Source organism: Acinonyx jubatus, chromosome A3 (genome assembly GCF_027475565.1).
Source record: "Acinonyx jubatus isolate Ajub_Pintada_27869175 chromosome A3, VMU_Ajub_asm_v1.0, whole genome shotgun sequence".
NCBI lineage: Eukaryota > Metazoa > Chordata > Mammalia > Carnivora > Felidae > Acinonyx > Acinonyx jubatus.
Window position 1 is genome coordinate 24,648,085 of NC_069388.1, and position 19,052 is coordinate 24,667,136.

A 19,052-nucleotide genomic window follows, 5' to 3' on the forward strand; every position below is an offset into this window, starting at 1 on the left:
AGGAGAGAGTAGAGGTAGATTGAAGGGTTTGAAAGGAATACATCATGATCTGATTTGCTTTTTAGAAGAAATTGATGGTGCTAATCTCACATCTGCCTTTTGGTGTCTACCTGTGTGGTAGATACTTGGTGCCACCTAATTCAGCAACCACCCCTCCTTCTTTCTTCCTAACAGAGAATAATGGGCTCACAGAAGGAGGCTCCACCCCCAGCCCAACGGGAGGATCCGGATTGGACCCTTTTGTCCAGTCCCAGATTCCTTTTATACACTTTCCCAGACTCCTTTAGACCATGCAACAGTTGTGGCTCAGGAGATAGGAGGATAGTTTGTGTGGAGTCATCTGGGAAAGGTTTGCCTCCTGTTAACATGGGCAGACGCAAAAGAAAATCTGGCTAGTGCTGATCCTCCTTCTAGATCCTGAGTGTGTGATGAAAGGCCATCTAATGATCAAGAGGTAGCAAGCCCAATAAGGAAAAGCTAATGTATGGAGGGTGGCAGAGCAGAAGGATACAACGATCCTGGCTCTTGAGGACGTGGTTGAGGCACTGCCTCCAACCCAGACTCCCCCAGTGCCCTTCCACCCAACCCTCCACCAACCCAAGACTTCTTGTCCTGAGACTACTAGAATCCAGCTCTCTTGAGGGCAGCAAATTTGTCTGTTGCATACACTCTCCCTGCCTTGAACAGTGCCTGGCACACAGTAGGTGCTCAGTAAGTATTTGTTGAGTAAGTTTTGAATGGTAAGTAGATGACTTTAAGGTTTACACCAGTCATCTGAGTCATCTGTTAGCTTGTAGCCAATGAATCCTGACATAGTAGGACTGAGAACCTCCTGAGAGCAGGAGAGACTAAGCATGACTGAACACTACCCCACAGGCCTGCCACAGCCCACATCTAAGAGGAATAAGCAGCTCTTTCTCAGAGGAGCTCCAAACACTGTCCTGGACCTGGGTTCAGGCCTGCCAGAGCTGGATGGTTGGGTCTGTGAGTTCCCCTCATCCAGACCTGGGGTCAGAAGCCCCTGAGGCAACTAATGAGAAGCTTAAGAATATCCACTCTGGATTTCCCACACCAAAGGACATCCAGGAGCTACACCAACTGCAGGGTGAGAAGGTGGAAGCTGGCAGCAAGTGTTGCCACTAGATTCTTCTTGAAGTGGAAAGAAAGAACTTCTGAGAATAGCCAGACCCACCCTCCATACAAGTCATGAATTTTCAAGCCACTGTGGTCAAGTCTCAATCCTAAGTGTGGCAGCCAGGGAAGATGAGAAATGAGGAGGCAGGCACAGGGCATCAGCAACTTCACAAATAGGACCTCTGATGATCTAGTCCTGGCCCCCTTGTTTCACAGACGGGAAAATGAGATCCAGGGAAGTGGGCAACTTGCCCCACCGTACCCAGTGAGCAATGGCAGTGTTTGTGAACTCAGGTTGATTTTAATCTTAAGAGGTTTAGGGACGGGCATTAGAGAAGGGATCCTCTCAAATTCTGCCAATTGGCATTCAGAATTAAGAACAAATATGCATAGGTCCAATTTTTTTTAAGTTTATTTATTTTTGAGAAAGAGAGAGAGCGAGAGGGGGAGGGGCAGAGGAAGAGGGAGAAAGAGAATCCCAAGCAGGCTCTGCACTGTCAGCATGAAGCCCGATGTGGGGTTCAAACTCATGAGCTGTGAGATCACGACCTGAGCCAAAATCAAGAGCCAGATGCTTAACCGACTGAGGCACCCAGACGCCCCAGGTCCACTTTTCTGAAGGAAAAGGTCCACAGTGTTTGTCAGATTCTCTAGAGGGTATAAGACTAAAGAAAGGTAGAGAGAATGGAAGAGGCCAGGCCAGGGTCACATGGTGAGTCACTGCAAACCTGAGACTACCACTTGTGTCCTAGATTCTTAGTCACTGCCCTACACTTTCTCTCCATGGGAAAGGCCATTTTCTTCAGTGCACCAATGTACCAGATTGGTTCAATAAACCAATGCACCAGGTAGGACTAGTCAGTGGGAAGACCATGGTTTCCAAAAGGTAGAGGCTCTGCTGTCCTGCTGGCATTGCTCATGGACACTAACAGAGAAGAACTAGGAAAGAACATGGAACTACACGAGAACCATTCACTCCTGAGCTGTGCCCAGACGATCCCTGAGCAAGATGAAGGCCACGGATCCATGGCATCCAGAACGTAAATGCATTTCCAGTAAGACGTACTCTGTTCTTTGGTTCCGATTGTTGATGCACGTCATACTCAAGTCTTGTATATGCTTCCACAGGCTCCACTGGATACCGTGCTAGCCTTGAAAGAGTCAACTCCCAAAGCAAATGACAGATTGATTGAACACAACAGCAAAGTATGAAAATTAATTGAGATATTTAATAGACAGTGCAAACCATAATTTCATCTGAGTATAAATGTATGCACATGTTTCCAATGAGTTATCTATCAGTTATCACAAACAGCAACAAGGACCTTAGAGCTATGTTAGAAAAATGTATATAGCTGGAATTTAACTCTACAATCTCACTTGCTCTCAAGAACACCATTCATTTCAAATCAGTGTCACAAACTCCAAAAAACCAGGGGAGTACGAGTGAGGGATGGGCAGAGTGGTAAACACAGGGGCCAGTATACAGGTGATGGACAGAAATACAGCTCTCAAGGAACCCAAATCAGATGCATTATTACAGCTAAGGACAAGGAAAAGCCTATGGCTTTAAAAAACGACTCTTCTGCCAGTACCATACAAGTCTCACAGAGATGTGCGACGAGTCAACTGACTTAAAAGGACAGAGGCTACATTTTCAGATCATTTCAACTGCACACGGTCGACCCTTTCCATTGAGGCTCAGCAGTGGAGTTAGCGTAGTCCAGAAGCTCAATGTTGGATTTGCAAATACAGTTTATTTTACAGAAATTCAACATTATAAACAGCAGGCACCTCCCACCCACCCCCCGCCCCCCACCCCTCTCCCCATCCCGCTGGGTGCAGACCATGCTATGCAGAGAGTGAGCAGTGATGTGGCCCTACTGCTTTGGAGGGAGATTCAGGAGCGATGGAACCTGCCTGCACCATGTCCTGCCTGCCCCACACACGCACATGCCTGCCCGCTGCACAGGCCACCAGAGTCTGTCTGGGCCCAGCCCGCATTGGACCAGTTAAATGGATCCAGCCCAGTTCTCCAATTCCTTCATGTCGTCCTCTTCTTCTTCCTTCTTCTTGGCTGTGTAAAAAGAGAAAGGGCTACTTAGAAGCTGGTTACAGTGCTCTCAACACATTCTGGCTGGGTGCCAGGGCTGTGCCACATCATGTCTACAAAACAGCCCTGCCCTCACACCCAGCCTTGTGGCCAAGCTATCAGCAGACGGTTTCTCTGTGCCTGAAAGCTGCAGCATAAAACTCCTGATAACAGGCATACCAGCTCCCAGCACCTCCCCTCCACCAGCACTGAGGCCAGGCAAAACAAGAAGGATTCTACACTGAGAGTCTGTCAGAATTCAGGTGAGGCTTCCATCCAGAGCATTCAAGGAAGAACCCCAGAGGAGATCTAATCCTTGCCAGCACTCCCCCTCCATATTAAGTGGCTTGAACCACCTCTCCACACCCACTAGTGCCCCTTAAACAGTGTGTGGATGTGGACCCCCTTTGCCTGAACCCACCACAGGCTGCTGACTCAACTTGAGGGACCATTTCTTCTCTGTATGTGGGAGGGTAAGAGGACAACAGCCTGGTTACACTGCTCCCTGGGTTCTCCCTCTATGACAAATCAAACTGCTATATCTTTTCTAGAAGTCTGGTGTGGAATACTTCTACCAAGGGTGAAAAATGGAGGAGGGAGGGGGAAGAAGGAGCAGGCAGAAGGAAACGAAGGTTTTATAGAACCAGGTCTCTAAAAAAAGCCAAAGAAGTTTCCTTCCCACAGTGGCTGCCTCTGAGGCCCTAAGTTTTTATAGGTGTGCACAGAACAGGCTATTAGACGGAGTAAGAGCTGTCCTGGAATTAAACTCTCACATCTTCTTCCAGTGCCCAGAGCTTTGTCTTGTTTGGTGACATAGGAAAAATCATTCTGGAATAATAGTTCTCAACTGGGGGTGACCCCCCACATACTCTGCAGGAGACATATGGCAGTATGGAGACATTTCTGGTTGTCACACCTTGGAGAGGACAGAGCCCAGGGGTGCTGCATAAACATCCACAGTGCATAAAACAACCCCCTTCCCCCAACCCAAAGAATTACCTGACTGTGTTAATAGTGCCGAGGTTAAAAAGCCCTGTTCTAGAGAAAAACTAGGAAAACACAGGTGACGTTGTCTCTATGGCCGTCAGAACAGATTTTATGTGGTTCTCAATCCTGGGCAAACTCAGGACTCAAACTGACACCACCACATGGCATCAGGGATACGTCATGACTGGGTAAGAAGTACTCACTGGGTTTTGATGGTAAGGTTATAGAGGGAACATTTGGTAGAGGGACTGTTTCGGGTCCACTGATTTCCAGCAAATTCTTGTCTAGCTCCTCCTGTTCTAGTTCTTCTAATTCTGCCATGAGCTCATCCTGGTAAAAGGAAACACAAGAGTGAGAGAGATGTCCCTGGGAATCCTAGCCCCTGCAGCAGTACCTCTTTCCTGATGGCTCAGGGGACACACACCCCTTCGAAGAAGGTCAGAAGAGAGATGAACTCCAGGTCCACACTCTGTTATTCAAACCCTAAACATGGTTCCACTGGTGAAGCTAACACACCAGCAAGCAGTTATGGAGTCTATATCCAGGGTCCTGCACTAGCTGTCAGCATTTTGAGAGAAGGGATTATACACTTGATCTTAGCCAAAAGGCCGAGAAGCGATTCAGAGAAGGGATTATGTATTTTCATTCCTATTTCTTTATCTCAGAACTGGGCACACTCCATGAATGTTCAGGAATACTTGCTGAATTGAAATTGACTTGACTAGTCCATCAAATTTTAGTCTGATAACATGAAAACCCTGGTGCTGGGAGCCACAGGTGAAAGCCAAAGGCTGTACTGTCAGCTACACCGCGGGAATCAGCATGAAGAGGTCCAGTGGAGAGGACCTCACCTTCAGTGGCCTCAAATCTAACACAGAACGAAATACCTTCAACAGGGCCTGTTATTGGATTTTAGAAAGCTAAGAGACCCAAGATCCCAATTGCTACAGCAGAAACCAGCAGGTGGCCGAGTTCCAGATGGATCCCTCAGGGGTCAGATACAAATGCTCCTTCCTTGGCTTCACCTTTACCTCAAATCAGAGTTGCCTGAGGGCAAATCCTGTACCAGGGAATGGTCACCTCAGTTGCCACAGCTCTGAGCCTAGGGTCCACCACGAAAGGTGTAAGATAATTATTTACTGAAACCAATTACTGACCTGAAGCCTGCTGAAGAGTCCCTATGAAGGTTCCTCTACTCAACCTAAACTTCTACACCAAAGAGTGAAAGCATCTCTAAAAATCCAGAATTAGGGAGAGTTAATACCATGCCCTGTTTATGTCCAAGTCTCTGGAGGGATGAGAACTGGTGATTTCCAAACCACATACACCCTACTGGAGAGCCTTCAACAGCACATCAAAAGGTGGCTTGGGTGTCATTTGTGGAACTTGTGAGAACTGCATGAAACCACTCACCTCATCAAACTCTTCTCCAAATCCTACAGGTTTTGAAATAGCTGTTGAAATCTCCTCTGCAAGTTCTTGCTGGTCAGCAATATCCTGCATTAACTCATCAACTTTATCGATGTCCCTTCAAACGAGATGGACAGACGTAATATTAGACATTCAGTCTGTGTGAAGAGGGCCTACGAGGCAGGAAGAGAAACCCCACTGAACACAATCTGCTTCCTAGCGCTACCCTCTATACCCGCTATAATTATTCCCTGTGAGGAATTACTTTTTTGTCTTTATTGTCTTCCTCCCCCTTTTAAAACAGAGAAGCACAGAATCAAGAGGATGGAAGTATTCTTAGACATCATCTACTCCCAACACCCTAAGGAAATAAGGCTTAGCAAAGTTAGATGCCACATTCACGATCTCTCATGTAAGCTAGTAATAAACATGTCAAATGAGACTACAGGACTTTAACTCCTGGGCCAGTAAGCTCTTCTTCAAGCTCAAGGGCAACTCTAACACCACACAGGGGGAGATAAAATCACAAATCATAAAATATAGCTGTGCCACTTGACAGTTCCTCCCCATCTACTCAAATCCACTTATGAGCCTCCACCAGGCTCCAAAAGAAAGGCAAACATATAGAATTATTTTCTATATACTATCAATCTTATAAACAATCAATATAATAAACACACACATATTTCAAAGTATGCATAGTGGTTCACTGAGACATGCTCTCTGCTGGGCATCTTGGAGAACGTAGAAATTTTTTTTAATGTTTTATTTATTTTTGAGAGAGAGACAGAGCATGAGTTGGGGAGGGGCAGAGAGAGAGGAAGACACAGAATCCAAAGTAGGCTCCAGGCTCTGAGCTGTCAGCACAGAGCCTGATGTGGGGCTTGAACTCACAAACCGTGAGATCATGACCTGAGCCAAAGCCAGACGCTTAACTGACTGAGCCACCCAGGTGCCCCAATACTTCACTTATTTAAAGGCTACTTTTCCTGCAAGCCCACATTTCTAGAGCAGAGATCAGTAGACTTTTTCCATAAAGGACCAAAGAGCAAGTATCTCAGAATTTGTGGGCCATACAAACTCTGTCACAAACCTGCTGTCTACCACAAAAGCAGCCAAATAGACAGTATGTAACCTAATGGGCACAACTGTGTTCCAATAAAACTTTATTTACTAAAATAGGTGGCAGGCCCATAGGAGGCATCTTGCCAAACCCTGTTCTAGAACATGGCTAAGTACCCCAAGGAAGTAAAAAAAGGGCTTCAAGTACCCAAATATATGATCCAAGTCCAAGCATTGCAACAAATGCAGAATTTTGCTCATGGGAGAGGCTCTCGTTTGGAGTCTAGTGTTACTCTGGCCTTTAATTACAACTATAACAAGGGTGGCTATCTAGTTTCTTAGGCCACTGTATGTGAGAAGTAGCCACATAAGGGAAGGATTGCTGAGGTCAAGAACATCATTTTTACAGATATATTTTTTAAAGTAATCTCTAGACCTAACATGGGGCTCAAGCTCACAACCCAGAGATCAAGAGTTGCATGCTCTACTGAGCCAGTCAGGCGTCCCAAGAACATTGTTAATATGACAGCCAAAGACAGAGCAAGGGGGGAGCCAGAAAATTCCATCAAAAGCAGATGTAAAAACAGAGAGATCCAAAGTCCTCAGAAGCACCAATCTTTTCAGGATCCCTACAGCATCAGGAAAAAGCCCTGGACAGTGATTCCAATCCCAGTTCTATCCAAGCTCACATATAACCCGGGGCAGGTCACTTCCCCTCTCTGGGACACAGCTTCCCCCTTGATAATCAGAGGCCTGGGCAAGAGGACTTTCTAAGGACCTTTCCAGCAAGAAACTCTGCTCATCACAGTTAACTCTGAATTACTCAGAAATACAGTTTCATTCCATGTGATCTGCTTCTATAGGCAACAAGATACAGGATCCATTTTAGGAGTTCCAAAAAAGAATGCAAATTAATACAAATTCAGATGTTTGAATGGGTAAGTCAAGGGGGTGCCTAAGGCCTTGTCCTGGGATTGAGGCATTCCAGGGCCAGCACTGCCCTGCCACACGGTGCCCACCCCACCAGTGGGTGACCACGTACATGTTGTCATGCGCAGCCTTCATGGCCTTGGCAGCATAGCCCATGTTCTTGAGCACCTCCGTGTTGGTATTGGCGTTCTCCAGGGCCTCTCGCTGAAACTCAATGGTTGATAGTGTGCCGTCAATCTGCGCCAGCTGCTTTTCGTACCTCTTCTTGCGCTTCAGTGCCTGGAGGGCAGCTGCATGGGGGGAGAAAATAGGGTTTCAGAGAGCCCAGATCAGAATATCTTCGAGTTCACTTGAGTCTTCTCCCTAATTATAGTAGATGCACCTCAGTTGCTGCTTTCACTATAACACAGGGTTAATAATCTCTTCTATGCAAAGAGCACATTCAATTTTCTAAAAAAAACTATACAAAATTCACATACTTCAAAATGCAGCAAAGCACACAAGCAAAAGTTCACACTGTGTAACCACACCCCCACAAATCAAAGAATGGAGAGGCACCCAGATGGAGGCTGCGTTTTGAGGCCATACTGCCTTAGGTTCAAACCCCAGCTCACAGACTTAGGTGAGCTACTGTGCCTCCCTGATAGGTTCACTGTGAGGAGTAAATGAGATAATATATGTAAACACCTAGCGCAACATTAAACAGAGCGGACACCCAGAAAACAGCACCTCTGATTATTATAAAGCAGCTTTTAAAGTATCATTTTATGCTAACTAAATTATAAAAACAATAAATAATTACTATACTAAATACTGGATCAGTTGGGGTTAAAATGCTCTCTCACGCATAGCTGACAACTGTAAATTGATACACTGCTTCTGAAAAGCAACATGGCAACATATAGCAATAGCCATAATGATATTCCTGCCCTATGACCCAGTAGGGGTCTGGAATACATTCTGGAATTGTATTCAACAAAAGCAAAAATCCTCATGCCTGAAGATGGTTACTATAGCATTCTCTATCACAGAAAACAAAACACAACTAAAATAAAAAGACAGAACTCCCTATCAGGGACAAATCTAGAGTCTGACCATTTGGTCAAGTCAATGTCATCATCTGTCTATGCCTCCTGGCATGTCTATGCTTCTGTCTACGCATCTGTCTATGCTTCCTGGATCACTGGTTCCTGGATCCGGTCAGGGTAAGCAATTTGACCAGGTGCATTTGTGGCAGAGCAAGAGCCAAAAGCACATCTCCCTACTCTCAACCCGGGTTTTGTTCTCCTTACTGTCTCCCCGCTTTCCACCAGAAAGTATCTTTAGTATACATCTTAGATGGTTATCAAAGCCAGAAAGAAGGCTCACCACAGACTTAAACATACGAAATGGGCTGGGTCCGGGAAGCTGCCCAGCCCTACCTTGGCCTGGACAGCGCTAGCCTTAGACACATACGGACACACATATTATGCACCCACACACACACTCCCCATGTCCCTGAGTTCCAGACCACAGCCATCTCTGGTGGGCTCTCAGAGACATGCAACTGCCCTCCCTACAGGGCTGTGGTTTCTCCACATGTCACATGAATAGGTTCCATGCTCCTTTCACTCATGCTCCCTGTTAGCCTAGGATTACATCCTTAAAACCATTTGCCAAGGGAAAATGGCCTTGGCCTGCACATAAGCAGTCCATACTTCCTCTAAAAGCAGCAAACAAAACCACCAGGAAAATTCCTCCAGCCAAAGCATAAAGCAGGCTAATGAAAAATGGCAAAAAATCTGAAGAACAATGAAATGTGCCTACTTAAAAGCTGACAAATGGGGCGCCTGGGTGGCTGTCGTTTAAACGTCTGACTTCAGCTCAGGTCATGATCTCACGGTTCATGAGTTTGAGCCCTGTGTCGGGGTCTGTGCTGACAGCTCAGAGCCTGGAGCCTGCTTGGGATTCTGTGTCTCCCTCTCTCTCTGCCCCTCCCCCATGTGCGTGCCCTCCCTCTCAAAAATAAACATTAAAAAAAAAAGAATGCTGACAAGCCATTCAACCTATTTCCCTTGATTCCTGTGTGAATGGCCTATGACTTCAAGTCATACCCAGGTGTCCCCAAGACTCCTCTGAATGAACCTCTTCAGCTGCTAATACTAAGTCATACATGCTATAAAAGTACCTCACAAAACGGCAACTCTTTAAGGTAGAAATGACCACCCTCTGGGGCACCTGGGTGGCTCAGTGGATTGAGCGTCCAACTTTGGCTCAGGGCTCAGGTCACGATCTTGCAGTTTGTGAGTTCAAGCTCCACGTCAGGCTCTGAGCTGAGCCGTCAGCACAGAGCCTGGAGCCTGCTTCAGATTCTGTCTCCCCTTCTCTCTATCCCTCCCATGCTCATGCTCTGTCTCTCTCTGTTTCTCAATAATAAATAAACGTTTTAAAAAAAATTAAAAAAAAAAAAAAAGACCACCCTTTTTAGCCGACGAGGAAACTAAGGTTCCAACTCAGGTTACCTGGTAGTAAGTGACATAAGAGATTAAGTCAAGTGCAGAACTCCAAAGTCCATGCTTTGCCATTCTGTTGCACCTCGCATTTAATGAAAAAGGTAGGATCCTGCCCTGGAGGAGTCATCTAGTCCGGCAAAGAGTGTCAAGGAGACCGTGGAAACACAGAAGAGGGAGTGCAAATCCAACCACATCATTCCTTTGCTTAAAAACCCTCAACATCTACCTGTACCCAGAAGACAAAGCCTCCATGTGATTTAATGTAGCCGGTAAGATCCTGCAAGGGACTGGGGTTCTCACCACAGGACAGGTTCTGGGAGCCCTTTGCCACTGAACATCACGACAGAGGGAAGATCTCCTGGTATGTCAGTGCTCAAGGCCCGGAGCTGTTTCCTTGTGTTTTCCTTAGTGCCATGCTGCCTTTCCACAGAAACTCAGACACATTCTAATCAACAAATGATTCTCAAACCTTCTCAGACCACAGATGCCTCTTTCCCAGGTCCACCTCAGCCATCCCCATCACCCATGGAATACCCCAGCCTGTAAAAACTTGTCTGCCGTGTTCATGAGTAAGGTGAACAAGGTTGTCTGACTGGCTGCTGTGTGGTAAGTAAACAAGATGGTTGTGGCAGTCCTGGCCACCTTCTTACTTAACAAAGAGATTGGAGCTGAGAAAGGTGAAGCGACTCATCCAAGTCACGCTGCTATTTTGCGTGGAGGGGAGGGTTCAACCACTGGTCTGCATAAACCCCAAGGCCTCTGCTCTTCCCACACAGGCTCAGAATGATGGCAAGTGACACTGGGACAGTTCTTAAGCACGAACAATGAGATGACACATCTGCCTTGCTTTTCGGTGCTCTGAGTATAGCAGAGGCCTTGATTTTATACAGTCAGCTACATTCTGATTTTTTTGTTTTGTTTTCAGTTTAAAAACAAATTTCTTCTTCTTCTTCTTCTTTTTTTTTTTTTTTTTAACGAACTCTTGTATTGAGGGCTGACTTTCAACAGATGGCAGCGAGGGAGCTGTTCTGCTACATACAAAACCCCAACCCAGAAAGAAGCAGGTCGTCCATGAATGAATGGTTTAGCACCAACTTCCCCATACATTCTGATTTTTTAATTTTTTACGTTTATTTATTTTTGAGAGACAGAGCATGAGCAGTGGAGGAGCAGAGAGAGAGGGAGACACAGAATCCGAAGCAGGCTCCAGGCTCTGAGCTGTCAGCACAGAGCCTGATGCTGGGCTCAAATCCACAAACTGTGAGATTGTGACTGATCTCTTGGACACTTAATTAACCAACTGAGCCACCCAGGCGCCCCACATTCTGATTTTTAAAATCAAATTTATTATTTCCCTATTAACATCACAGATTTAGAACTGCTTTAACTTTTTTTCTACTAGATTTTCAATTGGCAGTGACTCCTTACATGCTAATCTTACATTTCTCTGATCTCCACCCTACTTCTAAACTTCTCTAAGCGATAAATGATATGGAAGCAAATACCCAAACATACCAGGGAGGTAAGCAAGGGTCCCCCATGAATGAAATGTTTATATTTTTCATGTTTACAGACCAACACAGTGGCTAGTACATAGTAAGTGCTTCATACATATTAAACCGATCTCTAATTCCATCTGTATTTAAATTTTTCATATATTTTATGCAAGGTTCTTCATGTGTGATGCACCCACATTTTATCACTTGTGTACTTCTGACTCAAAGGAGAAATGATAACGTCTCATCGAAACACTGGCTCAAATGACCATTTGGCAGGATTCTTTCCCTGCATTCCTCCTGCAGGAACTTCTATAATCACATGCCCTACCCTCTCTTCTCACTGAAAAGTGTGTCCTGAGACTGGAAAAAAGGCCTGAGCAGAGCTTTGTTCTCCAGGGTTCCCATTCTGCCTGCAGGGTTCACACAGTCTCTTTCTCTCCATGTAGCAAACTCTCCAGGATGGTGTCTGGCAGGACATTTGATTTATCTACCCCAATCTAATCCTGTGTGTACCTCTCAACCAGTTAAAAATTTCAAAGAGAAGGGGTACTTAATTCATTTTCTCCCTTCATACATGGTTCATGAGTAAAGTAATCTTGAAATTAGACATGGGGTCACCATTTGGGCTACAAGATATATAAACATAAATATTCACAGCACTTAAACTATTCTGTATCTTAGAAACAGTGTGGCACAGTGGTGAAGTATAACTTAGGCCAAATTAAAGGAGCAAAGTGCCACTTTTCCTGCATAGTTACACTTAGAAGTAAAATATCATCCATCCCAACCTTATTTCTGACCACAGAAACTTACTTCTTTTTTCTCCTTTTTTCCCAAATGTTTATTTACTTGGAGAGAGAGAGAGAGTGTGTGTGCCTGCATGAGCAGGTGAGGGGCAGAGAGAGAGGGAGAGAGAGAGAGAATCCCAAACATGCTCCACAATGTCAGCACAGAGCCCAATGTGGGGCTCAATCCCACGAACAGTGAGATCATGACCTGAGCCAAAACCAGGAGTTGGAGGCTTAACCAACTGAGCCACCCAGGTGCCCCCAGAAATTTACTTCTATAAGTAGCCAAAGTTTAAAGGGCCAAACCCAATGTTTTACATAAATATATGCTGGCTCTTAATGTCTTACTTTATATGTCTCTAAATTCCTAACGGTTGGGTTAAAAAACAAAAACAAAAACAGTACTGAAAAAACAAACAAACAACTGTGTGAGGTGATGGATATTAAACTTATCCTGGTAACCATTTCACAATACACACATACATCAAATCATTATGTTGTATACCTAAAACTGATACAACGTTAAGTCAATTATATCTCAATAAAATGGGGGGTAAAGGGAAAAAAAAGTACTGGGTTAACAAGGAGTTTATCTAAACCAAATAAAGAGGTGTCCAAAGAAATCCCTCTTCTGCCAAAGAACCCTAGCGTCATTCATAAGCACAGCAGCTTTAACGACTAAAATCTAGGGGCACCTGACTGGCTCAGTTGGTGGAGAATGTGACTCTTGATATCAAGATCGTGAGTTCAAGCCCCACAATGGATGTGGAGCCTACTTAAAATAAAACAAAATTTTAAGAACAACACAACAAACAACTAAAATCTAACTCAGGCCAATAGAAGTTAAAGAGGTTGCTTTTAGATGGAAAAAAATAGTCCTTGGAATCTCCATATTTAATTATGCCTTTGCCGGTTCCAAGAGAGTAATTACAGCAGCAATTACAGAATCTAATAACCAGCTTTATTGGCTCTGAAAGCTGAAGCAAAAACAACTCCAACCATGTTGAAATAAACATTGGTCTCCAGACAGTTGCTTCATTAGACACTCTAAACAGCTATTTGGAGGAAAAATACAGAAGAGATACCCTATGAAAGAGAGCAGTTGAAAATGCATTCACCCAGGACTGGAAACTCCTTCTGTAAGGCACCTGCTAGTGACAGTACAGAAACCATTTTCGGAGAACACATCAATTCAATACAACTAGATAGGATGCTCCTTTCTCTTAGGCAAAGGCAGATCTGACTTCTCTTTGAAGAGTTGCTAAGGAGGGCAAGTTTGCCTGCTCTGATCTGGGGGCATTCAATATAGGGGCCATGAGCCCAGGGCATCTCTACAGATGCTAAAAAGTCATAACTGTATGCTTAGTGACTAATACAGAGAGATTTAGGCAATGGCTGGAAGGAGCGCCTACTAATAACCTCTCACTGAATGAATGAATGATGGTGTCTACAGTCCTTTCAAAGACCCAAGATTCCACATCTGAATTCATCAAGCAAAAGATACACGGACTAGGAGGGAAGGAGGAGAGTGCAGTTCCTTTCCCACTCTCAGCATGAACTACACAGCAAACACAAACATACTCCAGAGGACACCTACACACAGATGCAACACTAAGTGGGAATTCTGAAGAACACTCAGCAGTCTGATCATGGCAGGGCTACTGGCAGGCAGGCAGCTAAGTGAAGCTGAGGGAGCCCTGCTTTGCCTGCCTCCAGCCATCATTCAGATGCTCCCTGCTCATCATGCCCATGAGTAAAGCCTCAGTTGTTCAGGATACCCTCAGCCAAGAAAACCACATCTGGCCTTTAAGCCACTAGTCACGGCTGGGGTTACCTGTCATCTACCCTGTGTATGTGGGCAAGAAAAGACCCAAAGCCAAAACAACCCAGTTGATCACCAATGTCAAAGAAAGCCATCCTCCTGCAGGGATGGTTATTAGTAAGCATCCTGCACCCCATGGCATCAGATGTCCCACCAGACCCGACCAAATGAGTTCCAACTTTGGCATCAAAAGGGGGAAGGCTGCATGCTTGAAGAACTCACAGAAATACTTATGTCCAACCTGTCTCATTAGAGAACTGAGAAAAAATGATGCCCAGAAAAGGTGACACAGCTTGTCAGGATCATAAAGGGAATTAAAGAAAGAACCAGAACCCAGGTCTGCAGCCAGGGCTCTTTCTACCACCTTGACTCTCTTATCTCCAAATCAGGTTGCTACAAGTAAACCAGCAGTTTCCCCACCATAAGGAAAACAATCTCCTAATGGTCTTCCATCCAATTTCCAAATTCTGCCCTTTGCAAACCTCATTTAAAAGCTCATGCTGGGGGCACCTGCCTGGCTCAGTCGGTAGAGCACACAACTCGATCTCGGGGTTGTGAGTGTGAAACCCATCTCAGGTGTAGAGATTAAAAATAAAATCTTGAAAAATAAATAAAGCTACCAATATTCTCTCCTAAGTCCCCAGTTAGAAGAAAAAGAAAAATTAATGGAAAAAAGGTGTAACATCTTCCTGGTTCCAGAATATTTCCCCTACATGGATGCTGTGGATCCTGTCCACAGCTGCAGAAAAAGGGGCCTGGATGGGCTCTCATTTCTCTACCTGGTATAGAAGTGGCAGGAATAGCAATAGCCTGGGTCTACAGGGGCTACAGAAAGGTCTCAGAAACCCAAATGTGCCTTTAAGCCCAAACAGAGGCTGTTTTGTGTTCATCATCATCACTCAATATCTCAGGCTCACCTGTGAAAAAGAGGGCCTCATTCTGCAAAAGCCTTGGAATGTTGTATTTATTAAGCCCACACGGCTAGAGTACAGGCGAGAGGTACAGGCAGCATTTTTCAGAGCAGCCTCCTTCTCTGTGATGTATCTCCCCGTTCCCCTAATTTGCTCTCCGTGGCCTGGAGCTAATGCACTCCATTTAGAGATGGTAAAATAAGTACTTGTGTATGACCAGGAAAGTGGAGTCTGAAACCCTGCTGACTTCATCAGCAAACACACAGGGAGTACAGTACTCACTGCAAGGAAAAATCCTAGAGAGACAGAAAGAAGCCCCTTATCTGCTTAACGGGACAAAGATGAAAGAAATAAGTCCCCCAATCAACAATCTAACAGAGTATCAAATTGTTCCAAATCATTTAAACAGCACATAGAAAATATGTTCTGCAAAAGTCAGATAAAGGCAGGATAAGACACCTTCAAACAAGCTTAGGAAATGCTGGGTCATGTCAAGTTAACATGGTCATTTAGAGAGTCTAGCAGTTCAGCTGTGAGTTTCAGTTCCATTATCAAGTAAACTCTGAGCAAATTACTGAATTTCACTAATCCTCAGATAATAATATTCATCTCATAGAATCACTGTGAGGATTAAAATGAGATATGTTTGTGAAGCACCTGGCACAGGGCCAGACATGCCAAGTGCTTAATAAGTGGTCATTGGTATTATTCTTAACTGCAGGAATTCTCAGAGCCTGTTTTAACAGAAAGAGAACCACCACGATCACCACCTACTCCCCCCCTCCAAAAAAAAGGATAGCTTGGGGGAAAAAAAAATTTAAAACCACCTTGATTACTTAGCCAACATAAGCTTCATCATCCTTGGTCCTGGTTGATGTGTAGTGGCAAGGGGCACAAAGAAAAGACTGTGAGGCTTGGTGGCAGAATCCTGGCTCTGACACTGGACTGCAGTAAGTAATTTCACCTCTCAAATTATTTCACCTCTTCATCAAATGGAAAATGGATAACACTACCCCAAAGATGAATGAGAAAGATAATCTCTCTGAAAATACTCAATAAATGCGAGCATTCTCCACCTTGCTCATTTCTTTAAATTTCTGCCTCTCTCTCCTTGCCTATGCCTGACATTCTCTCGGGGGAATCTCTGTGTCTTCTTTTCTCTATCCTGTTCCTCCCCTTAGCCCAGTGCGTCTCTCCAAGAAAGGGTTGCAGCTGTGGATCTGTGAGCAAAATATAATAGAGAACAGCAGCTAACATTTATAAGTGGCTTCCTGGGTGCCAGGCACCATGACTGGTGCTTTACATGTTCACTGGATCCTCCCAAGTACCCTATAAAGTAGGTACTGTTATTGCCCCATTGACCGATATGAAAATTGAGGTTCAAAGAGTTTAACACCTGCCCAAGTCATATGGTTACACAGTGAGAGGCCTGAGATCAATGCCAGGCTGCCTATCGGCAAAGAGTGTGTTCTTACTCCATGGAGAACATCTATCTACCCTGCACTGAGAAGGCAGGTGGCCTGCTTTTGCCTGACCCTGGGGATCTGAGAGCCTCCTGTGCCTTCCCCACACAACAGATTCCACAAGCTAGTAGCCTGGCACCAAAGGCATCCAGAGGCAGCTCAGTCTGCCCAGAAACACTTGACTAATTGGTAATCCATGAGGGTAGGCAGTAAAAGCCTTTGGCTGAAAAGACAATTTTTTTTCCCTACTGGATTTTAAATTGGTTAAAGGTACATGTGCTAAAAGTCCAACCATTTTATTAGCTCTTCTGCATTTAGGTTGGCAATTCTACATAAATGGGGAGATTGTAATGAGTGGTTTTCTGTTTTAAAGAATATCTGCTTCGGGGTGCCTGGGTGGCTCAGTTGATTGAGCGTCTGACTTCGGCTTAGGTCATGATCTCACAGTTTATGAGTTTGAGCCCCACATCAGGCTCTCTTGCAACATGGAGCCTGCTTTGGATCCTCTGTCTCCCTCTATCTCTGCCCCTCCCCTACTCACATGTGCTCTCTCTCTCTCAAAAATAAATAAACATAAACATAAAAAAAAAAAAGAATATCTTTTCCCTCATGCCTGCCCTGTGTCTTCCCTAGACCACATGCTCCTAAAGAGTGGAACCTACACTTCTGTGCCCCTAATAGCACTGACACAAGGAAAAGAGATGGGGGTACTTCATAATGCCCAACTTTGCCCTGTCATTTCTTCTGAGGCCAGTGGGCTCTGCCCTCTGTCCTCTCACCCCATAATATCCTCTAGATCTTTTCCCCAGAACCTAAAATGACCTTCCCTCTATATTCTAGAAGACCCAGGGACCATAGCTATAAGAACTTGGTAAAGTTTCTCAAACTTCTGTCACTTATGTTTTTTTTTCCTGTATTAACTCCCAGTGGAGTGCCTAGAACTTTATTTGTATTTATTTTATTTTTTAAAGTAATTTCTTTTTTTAATTTTTTAAAACGTGTATTTATATTTGAGAGACAGAGAGAAACAGAGCATGAGCAGGGGAGGGGCAGTAATTTCTATACCCAACATGGGGCTCAAACTCACAACCCCAAGGCACCCCATGATGCTTAGAACTTTAAATTTTTCTCTTTTTTTATGTTTATTTATTTTTGAGAGACAGAGTGTGAGCGGGGGAGGGGCAGAGAGAGAGGGAGACACAGAATCCAAAGCAGGCTCCAGGCTCTGAGCTGTCAGCACAGAGCCCGACACAGGGCTCAAACCCATGAACCGTGAGATCATGACCTGAGCTGAAGTCAGCCGCTTAACCAACTGAGCCACCTAGGCGCCCCAATGCCTAGAAATTTAAAACCAGAGTTCAGGGGCCTGTTTAAGTGACAGTGAGCCTAGGACCTCCCCTTGTGACTACATCTGAGGGGAAGTAGCAGAGACTCAGAGTAAGCAATAGACTGTTCCAGACTAGGTCAGTGGGAGTGGCCTAGGCCATAAACAAGAAGAAAAGATGGCCAAGGGAAGTCCACCCAGGGTAGCAGTGCAAAGGCCTGTGAGGCTGCTCCCTTTTGTTCCAAAAAGGGCAGCTGATGGCTTTTCAGGGTTCTGCTGCAGCTGGGTTCAATTCAGGCAGGAAGAAGCCCCATTTCAGTTCCCAGACACAGCAAACATCCAGAGAGTAACTCTTGTGACAAGGGTAACTCAGGGCCAGATGGGGGTACTAGGATCCCAGGAAGGAAAGTGATCTGCCTTTAGTTATTGAGGGCCACAGTCAGACAGCCTGTGCTTTGGGATCCTAGGTCAAGGTTCTTTTCTGTATGCTGGTCAGGGCACAGAATTTTATTTAAGCAGCTGTCAGAAACGGAAACTGAGTACCCATGCAGCCCACAGATATGTCTTAGTTGTCCCATGTCTTAAAATACATAAATTTGAATGTTACATATTTCACACAAATATCCAGATTTTTGGCTTCCTTTCGATACTGCAATTTTTCTGGCAACAATCCAACATAACTAAGTAGCAGCTATCCTTTTAGAAAAGGCACACACGCTCTAGTTCACCTCAGTGCCCACCACTTTCCACTAACATATACATGGCCATGTTATTCATATACATGTCCTGACTACCCCATAACACTAGACATTCATCTTAGGTCTGGAAGAAACAGTTACGAGTTATCTGGAACAATCCCTTACCTTCAGGCAGTTAATCTAAAGACAGGCAACCAAAGGTTCAACAACTTGTTCAAAGTCACAAAGTTAGAGGTAATGGCTAAGAAGAATCCAAGCCAGGTACCCTGTCCCCTGGGACAGTGCTCCTTCCACTACTCTTGAGAAGACTTATGTCTAGACAGAACCTGGAACATGGGTACTGTGATCATGGATCTAGCTTCTAGATCTAAATCTGCCATGATCAAATTACGTCCCTGAGCAATGCCCCTTTTAGGGCTCAGACTCTTCATCAAGGACAT

At 44.9% G+C, this 19,052-nt stretch overlaps 1 protein-coding gene across 2 annotated transcripts in view; it reads right to left on the reverse strand.

Annotated features, from left to right (window-relative positions):
- Nucleotides 1-2,341: 2,341 nt before the first annotated feature.
- CHMP4B (charged multivesicular body protein 4B) overlaps nucleotides 2,342-19,052 on the reverse strand; it is a 52,811-nt gene continuing 36,100 nt past the window's right edge. For both annotated transcript variants that reach the window (XM_015071890.3, XM_053200057.1), the window contains exons 2-5: nucleotides 7,728-7,905; nucleotides 5,627-5,741; nucleotides 4,417-4,543; nucleotides 2,342-3,211 (exon numbers count right to left, since the gene is read on the reverse strand). In XM_015071890.3, coding sequence (XP_014927376.1) covers nucleotides 3,147-3,211; nucleotides 4,417-4,543; nucleotides 5,627-5,741; nucleotides 7,728-7,905 — 485 coding nt within the window. In that variant the 3' untranslated portion in view covers nucleotides 2,342-3,146. The remainder of the gene's footprint in view (nucleotides 3,212-4,416; nucleotides 4,544-5,626; nucleotides 5,742-7,727; nucleotides 7,906-19,052) is intronic.